Here is a 21,752-nt window from a genome sequence, read left to right on the forward strand (position 1 = left end):
ATCACACGTTCATCATATTTATATTCTATTTCTTTTTTCTAGCTAGGCAGTATATATATTAACACAAGGTGGCAGGGCGCACGGATTAATACGTACGTTTTGGCAAACAAAGGATCTAAATTAAATTTGTTTATGTGAATTGAAAGTTGTGTTTGACTAGCCCAGGCCCAGTGGCCCACCAAAAGATGATGAGCGGCCCCCGCATGTTATACATTAATTTTCTTGTAATCAAAATGTGATACCCAAAATAACAGAACCCTTGTGTTTAGGATAAAATCTGATTTTTTGAACGTTGCTTTCTCTCTTCTTGTTTTGACTATTATGAAGTATGTTATATTAAATTAAAATTTAACTCTCTTTCTTTAGTCTTTGCCAAGAAATCAGCTGAAACCCCCCAGAAGCTCCAACGCTCCAACGTTGTTATTTCCCAGTCTCTCTCACTCTTTCCCTGTAAGTGACCTTAGTTTCCTCCGCCCTCCTCTCCTTCTTCTTCTTCTTGCTCATAAAGCTTTAATGGTAACACCTATTTTAGATATTACAACTGTGTGCATTTTTTTTATGTAATTTGGTAGATGATTATTACACATATTTTACTATCACTATTATAAGATGTTGACTTCTGAATCTGATAAACATGCCTAGCTACGTAATATCACCCAACTCATAGAATTTTAGAAACATCCACAAATATATATATATATATATATATATTTTCTTGGAAGGTATTCATATTTAACGATGATCAAGACATAATTAACATTGGTACATATGTAGATGCTTTAAATTATGAAAAATATTCCTCTACACATCCGGTCGGTGTCACTGTTGCATCATGTTCGACCGACCAAGTACTAAGTTTTGAGGTATTCGGTTGAAGCTCGTCAGACCGGGAGTGTTCATAGGTTTTCATCGAATTTCTCGTTCGAACGAGATCACATATGAATGTTTTAATTTCTGTGTTTCACCAGGTTTAAGACTTTATTTTCTATATAAACCTATTAAGGACAGCTTAGGCTAAGCTGCAGTTTATGTTGCTTTTCTCTCATATTTAATAAGAAATACGGTAGAAAAAGAAGTGGTTTTTCTTCATTTTTTATTTTCTCAAAGCCTTGATATATATATATTTTTTTTGGAAGAGTTGTGAGTTATAACTGCATCACACTTTCAGGTTCTAAATCTCATTACCAGAGGTTAGTAAAGCCAAATTAAAACTCCAACAGAAGCTCCTGTAATTTGTGAAGTGCATAGTGAAAAGAACTATCACAAGATGGGTAGTGGACAAAACAACAATGAAAGGAACTTTAACAAGATAGTTAGTAAACAAAGCACAGGTGTACCACCTTGGTAAACTCCCCTCCGCCGCCTTCTTATCTATATATACTTCTCTAGATATTATTTGTGTTAAATCATTTTTTTTTTTTTTTTTTTTTTTTTTTTCAATTCTGTTTTTTGCTCTTCCCCCCTGCCCCTTTTCAGGTTGTCCAAGTCCACATCTCCACTGCATGTGCATCTTCTTGTAGGTGATGTGCCTTTCACCTTGGACAGAGTGAGAAACTACTCCCACAAACCTTTCATTTCTTTTTTCTTTTTGTTTTTCTTTTCCTGGAGAAGAAATGTTGCTGAAAATACAAAAGTTCAACATGTTCGAGAACTCTTCTCATTTCATTTTGTTTATGTAGGAACTTTTGGCTGCAAGATCGGCCAAAATAGCAGCCTTAATCAGAGTGAATTCCCAGGAAGATCTTTCTCATTCCCTTGGAGACATCCCACCTGAACCAAAGACTTTTGAGCTTGTTGCAAGATTCTGCTATGGCCTTGAAGTGCACATGTCCTCTAAGAATGTTGTACCGCTCATTTGTTTTGCTCACTACTTGATGATGACTGAAAATCACAGCAGAAATAATCTTTTAAGCAAGGCCCTTGCTTTCTTTGAAAAAAGGGTACTCCCTAGCTGGAATGAAACCATTAAGGCTCTCCGTACCATGGAAAATATCTTTCAAGAAGCAGTCAATTTTGGCTTAGTAGATGCCTGTTCAGAGTCGATAATTGACAAGGCATTGGTTGATCCTAGCCTTCTTGGTGAACCAATTAAGGATGATGAAAATGTCTATAGGCCAAATGCAAGGAGAAGGCTCTTTGATCCTGAAGGGCAACCGGATGATTTGACAATGCTACCCCTCCAACTCTATGAGCCGATCATGCTCGAAATGAGTAAGCGTGGAGCCCCATCAATGTATGTTGCTGCATCTCTTTGTACATATGCAAGGAAGTGGGTTTTTCCCATGTCCAAAGGGTCGGAAAAGATGTCCACCAACGAGAGGAATTCTTCAGGGGAAGTCATTGAAGCTGTGGAGATGCTTTTATCTCATGAGAGAGGACTCCTTCCATGCAATTTATTGTTTGACATGCTGCAATCTGCAATAATTTTGGGAGCCAACCCTCATTGCATATATGGTTTCGAGGCCAGGATTGGAAAACAGCTAGAGGAGGCGACTGCCAAAGACCTCTTGATACCTTGTCAGTATGATACAGAGTGTGTGAGGAGAATACTGAAAATTTTCTATGGAAATTACACTTCTTCTGATATATCAGGGTTAATCACAGTGGCAGAACTCCTTGAAGATTTCCTGGCAATGGCTGCAAGTGAAAAAGATTTGAAGCTCGAGGCATTTGTTTCATTAGGAGAAATATCAAGTGCAGCATCATTAGGAGCCCAGAGAAGCTCTGATGGAATATACAGAGCTGTTGATATCTACTTGGACCAACATAGATATCTGACAGAGTCGGAGAGAGAGGAAGTGTGCCGGGTTTTGGAGTGCCAAAAGATGTCCCTTGAAGCCTGTGAACATGCAGCCAAAAATGAAAGATTGCCATTAAGGGTGGTGGTGCAGGTTTTGTTCGCCGGGAAGTTGCAACTGAACGACACAATCACAAAGGATTCTGATGACAGATTGGGAAAGGAGGAGGCAGCAGGGAATGAGGATGTAGCGAAGGTGGACTGTGGTGGGCAACAAGTAAGGAGTGAGATGAAGAACATGTGCAGCAAGGTGATGGGGCTTGAGAGGGAATGCCATATGATGAGGAAAGAGATTGGGAGTGGTTCCAGCAGGAATGTGAAAAAAGAGAAGGTTAGCATGTGGAGAGATATGAAGAGGAAGTTCGGCTGCATCAGTCATGACATGCACGACTTAAACTGCCAAACAAAGAAGAAGAACATGTAGAACATTCATGTTCCATATATCTTATTTCTTTGTCAAATATAGCTTAAAGCAGCCACTCTATTCGTTTTTTTTGGTCAATCTTTTTTCTTATTTGTTACAACAATCTTGAAAAGAGAACAAGAGGGAGAGAGTTTTATGAGGGTTGGAGACTAAAAGCCGTTAGGAATTGGTGCCTTTGCAAAATATTGCCACGGCTTCGTCCGTTTACTTCTATGCCTGGCTGATCCCCAAGAAGGATAAATTAAATTATAAAGGAAAATAGTTCTACACTCAACTTCCAAACTTGGTTAAGTCTTTTTTTTTTTTTTTTCTTTCAAATTCTACATGTCCTTCAGGGGCTACTCTGCAATAAATAGTAGTAGCCTCTTTCTTTCGTGTAGTGTAGCTAACCACGAAGATGTTTTTGTCCCTTCTTTATGGGACACACTAACTATAGCAAGCCTTTGTGCTAACTTATAAATGACACATTTCTTCTTCTGACCCAAAATACAAGAAAGACACTCACGCACTCTCCTGCTTACTTAATGGCAGATTTCTCTCTCTAAAAATATAAAAAAAAAAATGACATATCGGCTTCCCATTAATTGCTTTACATACTATACCTCTATCACATTCTATCCTACTAGGTGAAACACAGTCATATTAGCCTAAAATAGGTTGGAATGAAAGGACGATAGTACGTACTATTCTTTTTTTAATACAAATTAGAAAGGCAAGAAGATAAATGCTATATATATATATATACTGCATTTTTATTTTACAATTATTATTAATGTAGTAAATCTCAATTAATGCTTAGATATATTTTCATTTAAAAAAAATTAGTTTAAAAGTTAGTTAAGACTATTACATTAATATTGTGTGATATATATATATATATATATATATATATATATATATATATATGAGATAAAAATGTATTTTCTAGCATTTTAGGCAAGAATAATTATATCCTCATAGATGCATGCCACAATATATCAATTCACAAGGGTTTCTACTGTTCATTAATTTGCACGAAATATTAATGAAAAGCATATATATAAACAAATTAACCAAAGCAGTCCAAGGCGCCTAAAAGTCTTAAGCCTCATCTGAATAATTATATAACAATAAAGTTCAAACATTTGATGATATGATTTCTATCTAACACAAAAGGAGAAAGCAAGCTTACCATAACTCCAAATCTTGGAAATAAGTATACATGCATGAATTATCCCTTGACCAGCTTTAGTGCTTATACCACTAGAATTAATCCACTATTATACTCAACATTAAAAGTACTCAAAAAGATCACAATTAATTCCATGATTGCCTCTGACACATTTTCTCCAACTCTAATATCTACTGGCAGGTGGAATATTGGCTGCACACTGTCTGTCCAAAACCTCAATGAGCTTGTTGGCTACAGAACTCGCATACACAGAAGAGCCTTCATATATCTGCCAAATTAAGCAAAATCTATTTATGTTAAAATATTAATTAATGATTTTTTTATTAATTTAAACTTTTAAGATAAATGATGATTTAATATGATATTTTGTGCCTTACGACTCATGATTAAGAGGGAATTAAGCCGTGATTTAACAATTCATAAATAAACACTGCTGGTAGTGCTCTCTCACTCTATATATATGGGTTACTACCTTGGTGTTGAACAAGAAGCTGTAGAAATCGCCAATGTGGCCACCAGCAATATGGTGGAGATCCAGCTGAAGGTCGTCGAGCACTTTAGACACAAACAGCAAGCAATTATTCTTTCGCTGAACGAGTTTGATGGTGACCTCGTCGTCGATGATACGAACATCGACCTCCGTCTCTTTGGATTTCCTCTGAAGCCATGAGCTCCTCAAAGATCCCTTGTAGGACTGGTCAGGGTCACCCAGAGGCTTCATGTAGCAGCTCTCCACATCCCCGGCCGCATCGTCAGCTTCCGTCTTCTGCCTCTTGCTCCTCTCTCGCCCGCATCTCTTTTTCTCCACCAGCAACTTCAGCTCATTTACCGTCCTCAGAAGCTCTTTGATATATTCTATGGCATCACCCACCACAGATGCCCTATCAATCTTCGTATGTGTAGTTTTTGATTCGGCGCCCCACCCCAGAAGAAATTAACATAGACCCAAAAAAGCAGAAAGTATGGTAGGCATAAAGGGATTGATGAATAATGTCAGAAGAAAAACAAAGAAATGAGATGCTGTAAATACCTTGGTAGGGTTAGGGACGAGGCTCCTCAAGGCCTCGAACCTGTCGTTCAAGTGCTGTCTCCTCTGGCGCTCTGTGACAATGTGTTTGGTTTTCCCATTCTTGCCTTTTCCAATACAAGCCTTGTCTCTAGTGATTTCCAGTACGCAATTTTCAAACTGTCTCCCATCCCCACTTCCCTCTCTCTCATCCCCTCCTGCGCAAAACAGAGAAGCATTATTCCTTGAGCCTGGCAAGCCGTAGCCATTGGGTAGAGACTGGTACAAATCCCTGAACAAAGTAGGCTGTGGAGGCAGGTTTAAATGGAATAGTGGGTCGTACAAAACAGATGCGCCCGTGGAATGGTCCGGCCCGGTTGGATTAACGTCTCCCGTAAAGACCATGGGGTTCTGATAATTTGCGGTCTTCTGGGTCGGGTTTGAGAAGGGGATGGATCTGGGCAAGTGGAAGAGATTGAGAAGGTCTGGAGCTGGGGGGTACGGACTGTTTGGTAGCGAAGAATAATCGAAGCATTGCTGGCCGTTTTGAGTGTCCATTTGATGCAACTGTTGTTGTTGATCCATATCCCGCATCTCGTGGACGCTGTAAGAGTTGTCTACGAGATGAGTAATGTTATGGTTGTTGGCGTTGTAGGAGTCGTCCATGTTGAATGCCAGCTGCTGTTGGAATTCAATTCCCATGGCAGTGGCTGCAGCTGCAGCGTCTTCATGGGTAGGAGCGTTGGCATGGTTGTGGTTGTAGGAGAATTCTTCCATGGAGAGCCTGAGATTCTCTTCAAAGCTGTTGTGGGTGTTGTGGCTGCAGGTTGGGAGTGTCTGGGAAAATCCGTCCTCTGAAATTGCTGCGTCTGCTGCAGCAACAACTGTACCTTCTGTCATGGCATCAAAGCAACCAGTCTCATACATTTTTGGACCAGAGAGATTTTTGTCTCCTGCTTTTCTGGGTCTCTGTCTGCGACTCTGCATCAATTAAAAGCAAAATCAAAATCCACCCACAAAAAAAGAAAAAAAAGAAAAAAAAAAAAAAGAGGAGAATAATGAGTACATGAACATTGAAGAACAACATTAAAGCACAAAATGGTTGAAGAGCCTTCACAAATAATTAACAGTACTTAAACCTTTAGATAAACAAGATTAGGGCACAAACCTAGAAAGAAAGGGAAGCAAACAATCACTTGAGATGAAATGCAACTAATTAGGAGCCCACAAGGGAAACCCAGATCATGGAATCACCGATTGAGGGGATAGCCGAGAGAACAAGAAAGAAAGAGACAGAGGTTGAGGTGTCTCAGACTCTCTGGAATTCCACCCATATTATAAATTATATAAGTTCCATCATTTTATTTATTGTCATGAGAGTCCCTTCTATACGATATGGGTGTAGCGTTTTCAACAAAAATTTGATACATCATGTAAAAATACCAAATATAATAATCATGAAAACACCCTACTTTTAATTTAAATCATTCTTATGTAGTTTTTCATTCATTTTATCCAAAACTAATCAAACTCCGGTGGTTTTTTCAATGGTTTGGCTAATAAGTATTTTGTCAATGAGATATTTTGTTAAGAGAAAAAAAAAATTAAATTATTTTCAAATATGTCAAACTTTAATATGTATTTTCTATTAAGGGTACAGTATTTACACCTCAACCATTGAAGTGATCAGGACTCAGGAGGATGGAACGTAACCACAAATAATGAAACATATATATATATATATATATATATAAGAATTATTTTATCTTTTATTGGATGAGGGAGGTTGTTACTGAGATTCCCCGTCACTGGGGCCCACTCATAATCTCCGTATTCTAAACCTGATATTCAGTCCGCGTGAATTGCAGTGAGCTGTTGAGCCCCATCATTATAATTTGGTCTTCGCGGTTTTTCCTGTAAAAATTGCATCCCATCGCGGTTTTTCCTGTAAAAATTGCATCTTTCCAAAATCATTGGTGATCGAGTAAATTTTATATATCACATTTTTTTATAATAATCAATGCAATTTATTTATTTTTTTCTTTAAAAATTATATATATATATATATATATATATATATATATATATATATGAGAGAGAGGGGTATGTCGGCAGGGTCACCCCCAAAAGAAGGGCGGGAGGTTGGGCTAATTAAGATTAATTAGTAGCAAGAGGACCCCGAAAATCATATAGATGGTTACAAAGAAGAGCAGCTAGCGTGACACAAGGTACTGAATTAGGGGACCAGATTTAAGATCATTTTGGTCTTTCTTATTTATAACCAACATATGTGCTTAAGGGTTTCGTTTAACGGTTTCAAAGTGTACATGCAGTTTGAAACGTAGCGATTTCAAAACACATTTAATAAAAATGCAGTTAGCGTTTGATAAAGTTGTGGTTCTACTTTTAAATTTGCACTTTATTAATTCTCTGCAATTTGAAAACACTGTTTTATTTATTTATTTTTTAAAATTGTTATTTTTTCAAACGTACTCTCAAACAAAAATACTTTCCTCAACTTTGTTTAGGGTTTCAAAGAACGGTTGCTCACTTTTAATCATATGAATATCTATAGTACTATTTGAACAAAGAAATATATTCCTTACAAATTAATTTTCGTAACTACTTACTAACATACCTGGCATGAACTTAGATAATTAATTCTATTAAATTCACTTATGGTCATGTTCAATGCATTTTAAATGCAGTAACATATCAATTAGAAGTTTCCACTTGAATGATTAAAACAAATCATTATAGTTAATATGTTATAGTCTTTGTAGATAAAATGTCCAATTTTATTACTGATTATGAACTTCAAATTTATAAGTTATAATTTTTCTTTTTTGACATATCTACGCAAGGGAAGGAAAATGGGGAAGGTGATTTAAACTAGTAACCTCTGCTTCATAAGGCGTGGTTTCAGCCGATTCAACTACTCCTTAGAAACAATATATAAATTTGTTAAAAGTACGGCTCCGACCTAAACAAACACACTCTTTGGAGTAAGCCACAAATTGCGTGAATCCGAAGGAGTTCCTGTAAATTACATCTATGCCATTTGCACCCAAGCAAATTAACAAACCTTTTGAGTTTGGCTCCTGGCCTCCTTAAGGCCCGTTATTATTCAGACAAAAATTGTCACTTTTGTTATTAATTATTATTGAAATTCCTTCTTCTTCTTTTTTCCTCTCTTCTCTCTTCTTTCTCTCATTGTGTACGTATGAACATGTAAAAATAAAAAAATTTCAAATTATAGAATATGCTCGAGCATTTATCAGTAGGGAAATTTGACCCAAATAAAGCTAATTAGTACAATTTGTCTCTTTTTCGTACTGTTAATGGTAGAGAAATATCTCCAGTACTTTGCCCTTTTGTCTTTTCTCTTTACACATCTGAAGTCTCTCTACGAATGGAAAAGCTAGAATGCGACATGGTGGAAAAGATGTTTTATATATCACCCTAATTAATTAGTTGTTTAATTTTCATTAACATAAAGGTTTTGGTCCTTCATTTTCTTTTCTTTTTTGTAATGTGATTTTGACCAGTGTCTCTAAAACTAGGCTTCAAAATTCGAGTAATTAATCTAATTAAGAGAGGAAGACGTACGGATGATCGATCACATATGCCAATCTAAAATGTATAATCAGGGACTAAAGGATAAAAGATGTAAATTGAATAAGGTGATCGAGAGTACGTAAGATTAAAATCCTTTATTATTTTATGGATATTTCATGGAGGAATTATTTGCAAGTATTAGTAGAAAAGGAAGATCTTTTGTAATTAAATAAATCATTAGAATACAATTACAATTTTATGATGGAGTAAATTGTAATTAATAGGATTTTCAGGGGAGTTATGAGCTTACTACAAAGTAGAAACTAATTTGAGAACCATTGGAGCTAGGATTTTTTTTTTAATTTTTTTTTTCTTTCTTTTTGCACCCTTCCCAAGCCCTATTTAAGCAATAGTAAAGACAAATAAATTGATAATCTCTTTCTCTCTCATATATATATATATATATATATATATATATATATATATATATAAAACAAGCCTTCCCTAATTCATTTGAATTCTTACCCATCAAGCAAACATACTTTCTGATTTGAATTTCAACTTATTTGTAATTTTAATGGTGATTTTAAAATTCAATTTACATTTAACAGAACTTAAGGATGATTTTTTTAGTCATCCTTTTAGCATTACTCGTCCAAAGCGCTTAATTTTTTTTTTTTAAAAAAAATATTTATCCACACATGCCCTTTTAAATAGGGCAATATATATGGCCTGTTTGAAAAAAAAAAAAAAAAAAAAAAAAAAAACTATTCTTATATAAATGGACAAACGTGTCTGTTTGTGTAGATCGATTTCCAAATAATAATTAAAAATTGAGAATGAAAAAAAAAAAAAAAGAAAAAAAAGTTCCTATTTATTTTAAAAGTTTGAGTATCAAGAAGGTAAGCATCATCCGAAGCAGCATATATATATATATAACAATAAAGTTGAAACATTTGATATGATTTCTATTTAACACAAAAGGAGCAAGCAAGCATACCATAACTTCAAATTAATCTTGGAAATACGTATACATGAATTGTATCCCATGACCAGCTTTATTGCTTTTACCACTAGAATCCACTAATATTATACTCAACATCAAAACTCAAAAAGATCACAATTAATTCCTTAATTCTCTGCTGGGATACTCTAATAGCTGCTGGTTGGTGGAATGGCTGCACACTGTCTGTCCAAAACCTCAATGAGCTTGTTGGCTATAGAACTCGCATACACAGAAGAACCTTCATATATCTGCCAAATTAAGCAAAATTTATTAATGTTAAAATATTAATTAAATAATTTAATCAATAATTTTTTATCCATTTAAATTTTTTAGATAAATAGGTATTTAATATAATAGTTTATGCCTTATGACTCATGATTAAGAGGAAATTCAGCCGTGAGTTAACAATTCATACATAAACGTACACTACTATCTTCTCTCTCTTTCTCTCTCTCTCTCTCTCTCTCTCTCTCTCTCTCTATATATATATATATATATATGGGTTACTGGGTAGCTACCTTGGTGTTGAACAAGAAGCTGTAGAAATCGCCAATGTGGCCACCAGCAACATGGTGGAGATCCAGCTGAAGCTCGTCGAGCACTTTCGACACAAACAGCAAGCAATTATTCTTTCGCTGAACGAGTTTGATGGTCACCTCGTCGTCGATTATACGAACATCTACCTCCGTCTCTTTGGATTTCCTCTGAAGCCATGAACTCCTTAAAGATCCGTTGTAGGACTGATCAGGGTCATGACCCAGAGGTTTCATGTTGCAGCTCTCCACATCCCCGGCGGCATCATCAGCTTCCGTCTTTTGCCTCTTGCTCCTCTCTCGCCCGCATCTCTTTTTCTCTGCCAGCAACTTCAGCTCATTTACCGTCCTCAGAAGCTCGTTGATATATTTTATGGCATCGGCCACCACAGATGCCCTATCAGTCTTCACATATATGTATAGTTTTGATTCGGCGCCCCACCCCCAGAAGAAATTAACATAGACAGCCAAAAAAGCAGAAAGTGTGGTAAGCATAAAGGGATTAATGATCAATAATGTCAGAAGAAAATCAAAGAAATGAGATACTGTAAATACCTTGGTAGGGTTAGGGACGAGGCTTCTCAAGGCATTGAACTTGTCGTTCATGAGCTGTCTTTTCTGGCGATCTGTGGCAATGTGTTTGGTTTCTCCATTCCTGCCTTTTCCAATACAAGCCATGCCTGTATTGAATTCTAGTACGCCATTTTCAAACCCATCCCCACTTCCCTCTCTCTCATCCCCTCCTGCGCCAAACAGAGAACCATTATTCCTTGAGCTTGGCACTTGCAAGCCGTAGCCATTGGGTAGAGACTGGAACAAATCCCGGAACATAGGAGGCTGTGGAGGCAGGTTTAAATGGAATAGTGAGTCGTACAAAACGGATGCGGCGGTGGCATGGTCCGGCCCGGTTGGATTAACGTCTCCCGTAAAGACTATGGGGTTCTGATAATTTGCGGTCTCCTGGGTCGGGTTTGCGAAGGAGATGGATCTGGGCAAGTGGAAGAGATTGAGGAGGTCTGGTGTTGGGGGGTACGGACTGTTTGGCAGCGAAGAGTAATCGAAGCATTGCTGGCCGTTTTGAATGTCCATTTGCTGCAACTGTTGTTGTTGATCTTCATGGTTGTTGTGGTGGTGGTGATGGTTAAAACGATCCATATCTCGCATCTCGTGGACGCTGTAAGAGTTGTCCACGAGATGAGTATTGTTATGGTTGGTGGCGTTGTAGGAGTCGTCCATGTTGAATGCCAGCTGCTGTTGGAGCTCAATCCCCATGGCAGTGGCTGCAGCTGCAGCATCTTCATGGGTAGGAGGGTGAGCGTGGTTGTGGTTGTAGGAGAATTCTTCCATGGAGAGCCGTAGATTCTCTTCAAAGCTGTTGTGGGTGTTGTGGCTGCAGGTTGGGAGTGTGTGGGAAAACCGGTCCTCTGAAATTGAAATTGCTGCGTCTGCTGCAGTAACAACAGTACCTTCTGTCATGGCATCAAAGCAACCAGTCTCATACATTTTTGGACCAGAGAGATTTTTGTCTCCTGCCTTTCTGCGTCTCTGTCTGCATCAATTAAAAAGCAATATCCACCCACAAAAAACAAAAAAGAATGATGAGTACATGAACATTGAAGAACAACATTAATAAAACACAAAATGGTTGAAGAGCCTTCACAAATAATTAACACTTGAACCTTTAGATGAACAAGATTAGGGCACAAACCTAGATCACTTGAGAGGAAATGCAACAAATTAGCTAGGAGGCTACAAGGAAAACCCAGATCATGGAATCACCGATTGAGGGGATCGATGGCCGAGAGAGCAAGAGAGAGAGAGAGAGGGGTTTGAGGTGTCTCAGGAATTCCACCCATATTATTTATTGTGATAGGCCAATGGAACAAGTAAAAGGGGAGGGAAGGGGTTAGGAGGAAGGACCGTAACTAGAAACTTATATAGAAGAATTATTTATCTTTAATTTTAATCAGATGAGGGAGAGGGAGGGAGGGAGGGAGGGGTGGGGGAGGTTGTTACTGAGATTCCCCGTCACTGGGGCCCACTCATAATCTCCGTATTCTGAATTCTGATACTCTCGGCCCGCGTGATTTACAGTGAGTCCCATCATTATAATATGTTTTTCCCTTTCCTTTCTCTGCATATATTTACTCCAGTCCTTGCCTTTGTGACTTTGTCATACAACTACCGCATACTTCTTCAATTTGGTCTTCGCGGTTTTTGCTACAAAAATTGCTTCTTTCGCAAGATCATAGTTGATTGGCTAAATTGAGTAAATTCTATATTATCATATCAATGGATATATATATATATATATATATATATATATATATTTTTTTTTTTTTCTTTTCTTTTCTTTTTAGTAAATATTAATTAAAATAATCACGTAGTATATATAATAATTAGAACAATTATGAAATAAAAATATAATATCTAATATCACTTCCCCGAGATTTATCCATTATGTTATGCCACCCCCTAACGCTCTTGTCCGAGAAAGAAAAGTAGCTTGATTACTTTCATGATTTCATTTGCAAAGAGTTCTATTGTAACACTCTTGATTATGTGTATATGAGAGAGAGAGAGAGAGGCATGTCGGCAGGGTCACCCCAAAAGAAGGGTGGCCTGGGAGGCAGGGCCAAGATTTCTTTTTTTTTTTTTCATTATAATTATTATAAATTATAATTAACCACCATTTTTTTTCTTTCAAGGATTCGAAAATTTCGTCACTAAAGATAACAATATTGCAAAAAACGGGTTTGATTTGCTTATGGCCATAAATGAGAAAAGAATTGTTAGCACTCCTTGTACGTATTTATCCCTTTTTGGTGGACTAGTCTTGTCATTTGTTTAGTTTTAGCTGAGCACATGAGAAATCTCTTTATTCTCATCCTATATATAAGTGAAGTTGGCCCATTGGACTTTATTCGGTTAATATGCCTTAGTATGTGCTTAACAACTTTGAAAATTTTCTTAATTAATGGTGTAGTGCAACCATATATATTGGGTTGTACTGCATGTAGCAATCCTAATGTCTAAAGGAGCTAGATATGGGGAGTCTGCTATGGGTGGCTTTTTATGATTTTTTTGACATTTTTCTTAAACTTAAGGAAGAGAACCATATATATATAGAGAGTCTGATGTGACTTGTGAGTGCTCTTATTCTTGGGTCGTTCCCTAAGTGCATTCACCAATGTATATTAAATGAGAAGGACATAAAAGTGTTGCTAAGAGCACTAGCAACATATATTCGATCTATAACCCATTCCCTTTTCTATATATAGGGAAAATAAAATAAATAAATAAACCCACAAAAAGCCACTTGCAGTAGCTTCTCTAAACATTAAGAATGTTACAGTGCTACCCAATATATAGGAAACTAAAAAAGCTTCATTTTACGTATTATTTTAATATAAATATTTCTCTTTTTTCTCTCATCTTTTATCTTTTTGCTTTTTATCGGAGATTGTGTTAAGATTTTGTAAAAAATTTGAGGGTAGGTATGAAACTAGTATTTTGCAAAAAAAATAATAATATTATAATGGCATAAGAAAATGTAAGGGAAGATGTTGTGAAATATATTTGGATAAGGAAACAAAAAATAGTTTTATTTTCTAAACTTAATTAAGAAAAATAATAAAAAAGAAACAGTTGTTAGTGCTCTAACGTTAGAATTGGAGGTTTGCCTCCTTAAAGCAGCCACTCTATTCGGTTTTTTTGGTCAATCTTTTTCTTACTTGTTACAACAATTTTGAAAAGAGAACAAGAGGGAGAGAGTTTTATGAGGGTTGGAGACTACTAGCCGTTAGGAATTGCTGCCTTAATTAGTGCCTTTGCAAATTGCCACGGCTTCGTCCGTTTACTTCTATGCCCGGCTGATAGCCCCAAGAAGGATAAACTAAATTATACAGGAAAATAGTATTATTTTTGAATTAGTAACGTTCTATTTTTTGCAGCGTCATCATTTGGTGATGTGTTGAAATGGACACATTATTAAAGGCTTTAGTAACGTGTCAATAACTGCTATGTCACCCTTTGGTGATGTGGCACAAAAACGTGTACCGTAGACGCATCAGTAATTCAATGGTTTTTTGTAGTGCTTCCGTTTAGTTAACTTTTTAATTTTTTTTTTAATTTTTTTGGAGATCAAATTCTACGTACATGTTCTTCTTCAGGGGCTTATATATCTGCCTCTTTCGTATAGCTAACCACAAAGATCTTTTTGTCCCTTCTTTATGGGACACATGAACTAGCAAGCCTTTATGCTAACTTACGAAATGACACAACATTGCTTCTTCTGACCCAATATACAAGAAAGACTCCCGCACTCTCTTGCTAACTTAATGACAGATTTCTCTCTCTCTCTCTCTCTCTCTCAAAATAATCAAATAAAATAAAATGACCCATTAGCTTCCCATTATCCTACTAAGCGTATAACACCGGCCGCCATATCAGCCTATTAAAATGGGGTAAAATAAAAGTATAATATATAACGTTATTCTTTTTTAATACAAATTAAAACAAGAAGAAAAAAAAAATGCTATATATATCGCATTTTTATCCTACAATTATTATTGAGGTAGTAGTTCTAACCAATCCTTAGATATATTGTCATTTTTTAAACAAAAACTGATTTAAAGATTAGTTAGAACGGTCACATCAATATATATATTGTGAGATAATTATATAAGCAAAAATAATTATATTCTCAGAGATGCATGCCATAATATATCAATTCACGAGGCTCTCTACTGTTCATTACTTAATTTGCACAAATTAACCAAAGCAGCCTCAAAATTCCAAAAAAAAAAAAAAAAAAAAAAAAAAAAATCTTATTTGGACATACGTGTCTGTTTGTGTACATGGGTTTCCAAATAAGAATTAAAGATTGAAAAAAAAAAAAAGAAGAAGAAGAAGAAGAAAGAAACCTTCAACTGCAGTTAATTTGTATTTAAAAAAAAAAAAAAAAAAAATTAGAAATTGAAAATGAATTTTAAAAGTTTGAGTTCATAGCAGGCCTTTTTAAGCCTCATGATCTTCTTCTTCTTTTTGTTTGTTTGTTTTTATTTTTTATTTTTATTTTTTTATTTTTTTTAGTTCTAATCAATTAAGGAAATGAATTATATGAGACGATCTTTCCTACTCCTGATCCGAAAGGAAGAGAGAGTGGGTGATCCTAATAATAGGAAATAGGCCAAAAAATGGCATAGTCCTCTGGATCTTGGTTGAAAAACCAAGAAAGGGCACCACAAAGGGTGTTTGTAGAAACTGGCCAAGAAGCTGACCAGTTTGAAGAGGCACTGCATTTCCATCAAGAGCCATTGGAGAGGATAAAACACCCCTAAATTTTGACACAAAAGTCTCCAAAATAAACCACAACAATGAATCAGGGAGACAAAAGCTCAAATAACCCACAAAACAATACAGAAATACAAGGAAAATAAAGCAAAAACAACACAACAAACACACAAGAAATACAAAGCAGAAAAATAAAAAACCACAAAACACCAATAGTAGCGAAGGGAGGCAACAGTGGGGAGCACCAGACATGCCACAAAAAGAAGAGAGCAGTCCCCTCGCAGGCGCATGCATGACATGTGTTTGCGAGTAAGATCCACTCGAACGGCGCGTTGGCTCCACGTGTCGGCGCGTGGATGTCAAACAGAAGATTGTGGCAGTGCAACATGAATAAGACGGGGCGGCACGTTTGAAGCTGGGAGTGACTGAAATCCATAGATCGGGCTTAGAAAGAACTAGATCTACAAACCACAACCAAACTTGGCTCCAAACGACCAACAATGAAGGATCGATAGTGGAGCAAGGCGTGGAGGCTGGGAGAGGGAGCAACTAAAGGCGCTTTTGGAGAAAAAGCAAAAAAGAACGAGAAGAGGAGACCAAATGGAGGAGGGGAAGGGGAGGAAAGGAAAGAACACCATTCCTCCTCCCTTGGCAAAGCCACCAGAGGAGGCAGAGAACCTCACTAGGAGGTGGTTAGCCTTACTCTTAGCGATAAGGTGGAGAGTCTCTCTCCAGAAGAGAGAGTTAGGTTAATTTTGTAAATTTTGACTTAAGCCTCATGATCTTAAGCATCATAATTATATAACAGTAATGTCCAAACATTTGATATGATTTTTATTTAGGTTTTATTTTTACAAATCTTTAAGAATAATGGAATTGGTTTCCGGTCGTTCTTTTGTTTTTTTATGGTTATTTTTTGGAAGCAAATAATAAGCCAATGATGGAGGAGTTATCAGACATAAAAAGAATTCACCATGGACTTATGGTAGAGGCATTGAAGGGGATTGCATTTGGTAAAACACTAGTAGCGAAGATGAAAATCAATGACCTAGCAGTGCATAGATACATGATTCGTTGAAATTTGTTGTATATTTGAAACTGATTAAGACGGTGACATTTCATAGATATTGTATTGTAATAGCTCGAGAGGCTATTGTGTGTGTCATAGCTAAAAAATGTTTGAGTTGCATGTGAAGATTTCAAATTGTATTTTTAGCATTGTACGAAATATTTTGCTTCATATGATTGTTATATCAATGAAGAAGAAGAAGAAAAAAAAAACACAAAAAGAGCAAGCAAGCTTACCATAACTTCAAATCTTGGAAATAATTAAGTATACATAAGTTGTATCCCTTGACCAGCTTAATTTATTGCTTACCACTAGAATCCACTATTATATATATATACTAAACTTTAAAACTCAAAAGATAACAATTAATTCCTTAATTCCCTGGGATACTCTAATAGCTGTTGGTAGGGAGAATGGCTGCACATTGTCTGTCCACAACCTCAATGAGCTTGTTGGCTATAGAACTCGCATATATAGAAGAGCCTTCATATATCTGTCAAATTAAGTAAAAATTATACATGTTATAATTTTAATTAAATAATTCAATCAATAATTTTTTATTAATTTAAACCTTTGAAATAAATCGTAATTTAACATGATATCAGATTACAGCAAAAGTTTTGATTTTAAACCTCATATTTGTCACTCTCTACATATTGGGTTACTGGGTAGCTACCTTGGTGTTGAACAAGAAGCTGTAGAAGTCGCCAATGTGGCCACCAGCAACATGGTGGAGATCCAGCTGAAGCTCGTCGAGCACTTTCGACACAAACAGCAAGCAATTATTCTTTCGCTGAACGAGTTTGATGGTTACCTCGTCGTCGATGATACGAACATCTACCTCCGTCTCTTTGGATTTCCTCTGAAGCCATGAGCTCCTCAAAGATCCATTGTAGGACTGGTCAGGATCACCCAAAGGCTTCATGTTGCAGCTCTCCACATCCCCAGCCGCTTCGTCAGCTTCCGTCTTGTGCCTCTTGCTCCTCTCTCTCCCGCATCTCTTTTTCTCCACCAGCAACTTCAACTCATTTACCGTCCTCAGAAGCTCTTCGATATAGTCTTTGGCATCGCCCACCACAGATGCCCTATCAGTCTTCATATGTGTAGTGAAGAAATTAACATAGAGAGCCAAAAAAGCAGAAAGTATGGTAGGCATAAAGGGATTGATGAATAATGTCAGAAGAAAATCAAAGAAATGAGATAGTGTAAATACCTACCTTGGAAGGGTTAGGGACGAGGCTCCTCAAGGCCTTGTACTTGTCGTTCAAGTGCTGTCTCCTCTGGCGCTCTGTGGCAAAGTGTTTGGTTTCGCCATTCCTGCCTTTTCCAATACAACCCATGTCTCTAGTGAATTCCAGTACGCCATTTTCAAACTGTCTCCCATCCCCACTTCCCTCTCTCTCATCCCCTCCTGCGCCAAACAGAGAACCATTGTTCCTTGAGACTGGCAAGCCGTAGCCATTGGGTAGAGACTGGTACAAATCTCGGAACATAGGAGGCTGTGGAGGCAGGTTTAAATGGAATAGTGGGTCGTACAAAACGGATGCGCCGGTGGAATGGTCCGGCCCGGTTGGATTAACGTCTCCGGGAAAGACTATGGGGTTCTGATAATTTGCGGTCTTCTGGGTCGGGTTTGAGAAGGAGATGGATCTGGGCAAGTGGAAGAGATTGAGGAGGTCTGGTGTTGGGGGATACGGCCTGTTTGGTAGCGAAGAGTAATCGAAGCATTGCTGGCCGTTTTGAATGTCCATTTGATGCAACTGTTGTTGTTGATCCATATCTCGCATCTCGTGGACGCTGTAAGGGTTGTCGACGAGATGAGAATTGTTATGGTTGGTGGCGTTGTAGGAGTCGTCCATGGTGAATGCCAGCTGCTGTTGGAGCTCAATCCCTATGGCAGTGGCTGCAGCTGCAGCATCTTCATGGGTTGGAGGGTGAGCGTGGTTGTGGTTGTGGTTGTAGGAGAATTCTTCCATGGAGAGCCTTAGATTCTCTTCAAAGTTGTTGTTGGTGTTGTGGCTGCAGGTTGGGAGTGTGTGGGAAAACCCGTCCTCTGAAATTGAAATTGCTGCTTCTGCTGCAGCAACTACTGTAGCTTCTGTCATGGCATCAAAGCAACCAGTCTCATACATTTTTGGACGAGAGAGATTTTTGTCTCCTGCCTTTCTGGGTCTCTGTCTGCGTCCATTAAAAGCAAATTCCACCCACCAACAAAAAAAGAAAAACAAAATCAAAAAACAAAAGAGAATGATGAGTACATGAACATTAATGAAGAACGACAACATTAACGCACAAAATGGTTGAAGAGCCATCACAACTAATTAACACTTAAACCTTTAGATGAACAAGATTAGGGCACAAATCTAGAAAGAAAGGGAAACAAACAATCACTTGAGAGGAAATGTAACAAATTAGGAGGCTACAAGGAAAACCCAGATCATGGAATCACCAATTGATGGGATATTGGCCGAGAGAGCAAGAAAAGAAAGAGAGAGAGAGAGAGAGAGAGAGAGAGAGGTTGAGGTGTCTCAGGAATTCTTCCCATATTATATTTATATATACATTAAATATATATTCTATCATTTTATTTATTGTGATAGGCCAATGGAACAAGCAAAAGGGGGATGGAAGGGGTTAGGAGGGAGGACCGTAACTACAAACATATATAAGGGAATTATTTTTCTTTAATTTTAATCAGATGAGGGAGGTTGTTACTAGATTCCCCATCACCGGGGCCACTTATAATCTCCGCATTTTTTTTTTAATATGCCTGGACAAGAGAGGGATGGCGATTCGAATTAGTAACTTTCACTTCATAAAAAGTGATTTCCAATTAATTGAACTATTCATTAAATACTCCGTATTTTAAATTTTGATACTCGGCCGGAGTTATTTGCAGACAGCCCCATCATTAAATTATAATGTTTTTTCCTTTCCTTTCTTTTCTCTCCTTTGTTTTATAAATTATTAATCTTTGCCAAATAAATTTAAGCCAATAAAAAAAAAAATTATTAATACTTAAGCCATGTCGCATTCTAACTTTCCCATTCGTGGAGAGACTTCAGATGTAAAGAGAAAAAAAAAAAAATAAAATAAGTAAATAAAAACTGGATATATTTCTCTGACATGAACAGTTGAAAATTACTTAAAAAAAATGTAAATTTGAATAATAATAACTATAAATTGAATTTTGGGCTTGGGGTTGCATTGCAATGGCATAGATGTAATTTACGGGAACTCCTTCGGATTCACGCAATTTGTGGGTTACTACAAAGAGTGTGTTTGCGCCGTACTTTTAACAAAAGTAGTTAGACTCTGTGTGGGCCCCATATGGCAGTATTCCCCTCCATGCAAACCGCCAGCCCGAACTAACTAATGCAACCGTCTAGCCTTCAACAACAACAACAACAACATATTATTATGTTTTTACAAATATTAATTATACCAAATATCCAACATTTTGAATCAGTAGGTACTATTGGTGGAAAATAAATAAAAATAAATAAATACAAAAGAATTTAAGTAGGTGAGAGAGTGAAGCTTAATAGAAAATTTGAACATGAAAAGCATAACCCAATTGTTGCAATTCACGGGAAGTTAGTGTCAATGCTTTCTATTGCTAGAGTTTTGTTAAAAGTACATGTACAACTTTCTGTTTGCTAAAATGGATAAAAAAGAGAGAGGTTGCATTTAAATTGGATTTGGATTTGTTAGGATTGAGATTCGTGTTCTTAATTATGTCATGTTATGAGACACATGTTCTAACCCCAATGGATCCAATTCTAATTGAAATGAACTCAATTTAAGAGAAATGTTATGCTTCTCAGTTTTTTTTCTTCAAAAATTCATTTCCAAATAATGTGTCATCGTCCTATGAGTAGATGATACATTTTTCAAAATAATAAATTTCATAGAATGATAACATATCATTTGAGAATTAACTTTTGAAAAACAAAATTGAGAAGTATAAAATTTCTCAATTTCCGTCCTTTTTTCTGTTGAATTATTATCTAAATATTGATTGATGAAATTATTAAATAAGGATAGATTAGTCGAATAAAATCATTTGCTTGTCAACTTCCATTATTCCTCCTACTTTTCCTCCAACATTTGAAAGGATATAAGTAGACCCTCTCTTGTTTTCTTAGTTCCCTTTTCCCCGCTAGCTAAAAGAGAAAATATTGGGGGGAAAAAAGTTAATTGCATAAAATAATGGGAAAAGAATCTTGCAAATTAGGTGAAATTAATTGCAAAAAATAATGGGAAAAAGTACTATTTTGTAAACGTAGGTGTTTTGATGAATGGATGGCTAGAACACTAAAACACGCATGGAATCAATGTTTTAACAAATGTGGATTGGTTCAAAAAATTTCATGATGAAAAAGTTTGTAGATTTGAGTTTGTTAAATTTTGCTTCTAAGTTTAAGATAACTAGGAAGTAGGAACACTAACATGATGAAAAATTACTCGACATGCATGGTGAATTCAAGTGATACTTAGATACTAGCATGTTTTTGGAATTATGTTAATTGGAAGGTTGCAAGTTAAAATTCATGAGAAAAGTGGTAACTTCAATATTTGGTTTTACATGCAAGATAAAAAATTAGAAAATTTTGTAAAGGATGTTAGAGGCCCCAGAGATGTTGGGGTTGTGCAGTTAAAACAAATTTTAACTTAATTATATTTAAGGCTAAGAGCCTGTTGAAAATTGTGTTTGAAAAATAGAATTTTTAAATCAAAAAATACTTTTGAACAAAATCTTCATTTTTAAGCTTTTACCAAAAATGCATTTTAGCCATTTTTAGACTTTTTAAACCCTTAAAAAAGCATTTAATTTTTTTACCAAACGAGTACATTTTTCTTCAAACAGACTTTTTGAGTGTTAAAAACACT

General features: G+C 36.4%; 4 protein-coding genes across 7 annotated transcripts; 1 reads left to right on the plus strand and 3 right to left on the minus strand.

The window, feature by feature from the left end:
* The first annotated feature begins 1,267 nt into the window (after positions 1-1,267).
* LOC132187808 (BTB/POZ domain-containing protein At5g17580-like) lies at positions 1,268-3,221 on the plus strand. The gene is made up of 3 exons (XM_059602247.2): positions 1,268-1,344; positions 1,477-1,546; positions 1,680-3,221. The coding sequence occupies exons 1-3, from the start codon at positions 1,268-1,270 to the stop codon at positions 3,219-3,221; spliced, it is 1,689 nt and encodes a 562-aa protein (XP_059458230.2).
* Positions 3,222-4,489: 1,268 nt separating this feature from the next.
* LOC132188635 (transcription factor bHLH10-like) lies at positions 4,490-6,325 on the minus strand. Of its 2 annotated transcripts, XM_088517894.1 has the most exons (4): positions 6,169-6,325; positions 5,423-5,967; positions 4,865-5,281; positions 4,490-4,660 (listed from the first exon to the last, which is right to left on the minus strand). In XM_088517894.1, exons 1-4 carry the CDS (start codon positions 6,323-6,325, stop codon positions 4,556-4,558), a joined length of 1,224 nt encoding a protein of 407 aa, XP_088374020.1. In that variant the 3' UTR covers positions 4,490-4,555. The 2 variants fall into 2 exon arrangements, with proteins under 2 accessions (XP_088374020.1, XP_059459132.2); XM_059603149.2 differs by having other exon boundaries at positions 5,423-6,325.
* Positions 6,326-10,108: 3,783 nt separating this feature from the next.
* On the minus strand, positions 10,109-11,998 carry LOC132188712 (transcription factor bHLH10-like). Of its 2 annotated transcripts, XM_088517903.1 has the most exons (4): positions 11,836-11,998; positions 11,051-11,595; positions 10,481-10,900; positions 10,109-10,210 (listed from the first exon to the last, which is right to left on the minus strand). In XM_088517903.1, the coding sequence occupies exons 1-4, from the start codon at positions 11,996-11,998 to the stop codon at positions 10,109-10,111; spliced, it is 1,230 nt and encodes a 409-aa protein (XP_088374029.1). The 2 variants fall into 2 exon arrangements, with proteins under 2 accessions (XP_088374029.1, XP_059459224.2); XM_059603241.2 differs by having other exon boundaries at positions 11,051-11,998.
* Positions 11,999-17,250: 5,252 nt separating this feature from the next.
* On the minus strand, positions 17,251-18,991 carry LOC132188704 (transcription factor bHLH91-like). 2 transcript variants are annotated; one of them, XM_088517904.1, is made up of 4 exons: positions 18,829-18,991; positions 18,077-18,621; positions 17,536-17,952; positions 17,251-17,352 (listed from the first exon to the last, which is right to left on the minus strand). In XM_088517904.1, exons 1-4 carry the CDS (start codon positions 18,989-18,991, stop codon positions 17,251-17,253), a joined length of 1,227 nt encoding a protein of 408 aa, XP_088374030.1. The 2 variants fall into 2 exon arrangements, with proteins under 2 accessions (XP_088374030.1, XP_059459217.2); XM_059603234.2 differs by having other exon boundaries at positions 18,077-18,991.
* Between the last annotated feature and the right edge of the window lie 2,761 nt (positions 18,992-21,752).

The sequence above is a fragment of the Corylus avellana genome, chromosome 6 (genome assembly GCF_965113065.1).
Source record: "Corylus avellana chromosome 6, dhCorAvel1.hap1.2, whole genome shotgun sequence".
Taxonomy (NCBI): Eukaryota; Viridiplantae; Streptophyta; class Magnoliopsida; order Fagales; family Betulaceae; genus Corylus; species Corylus avellana.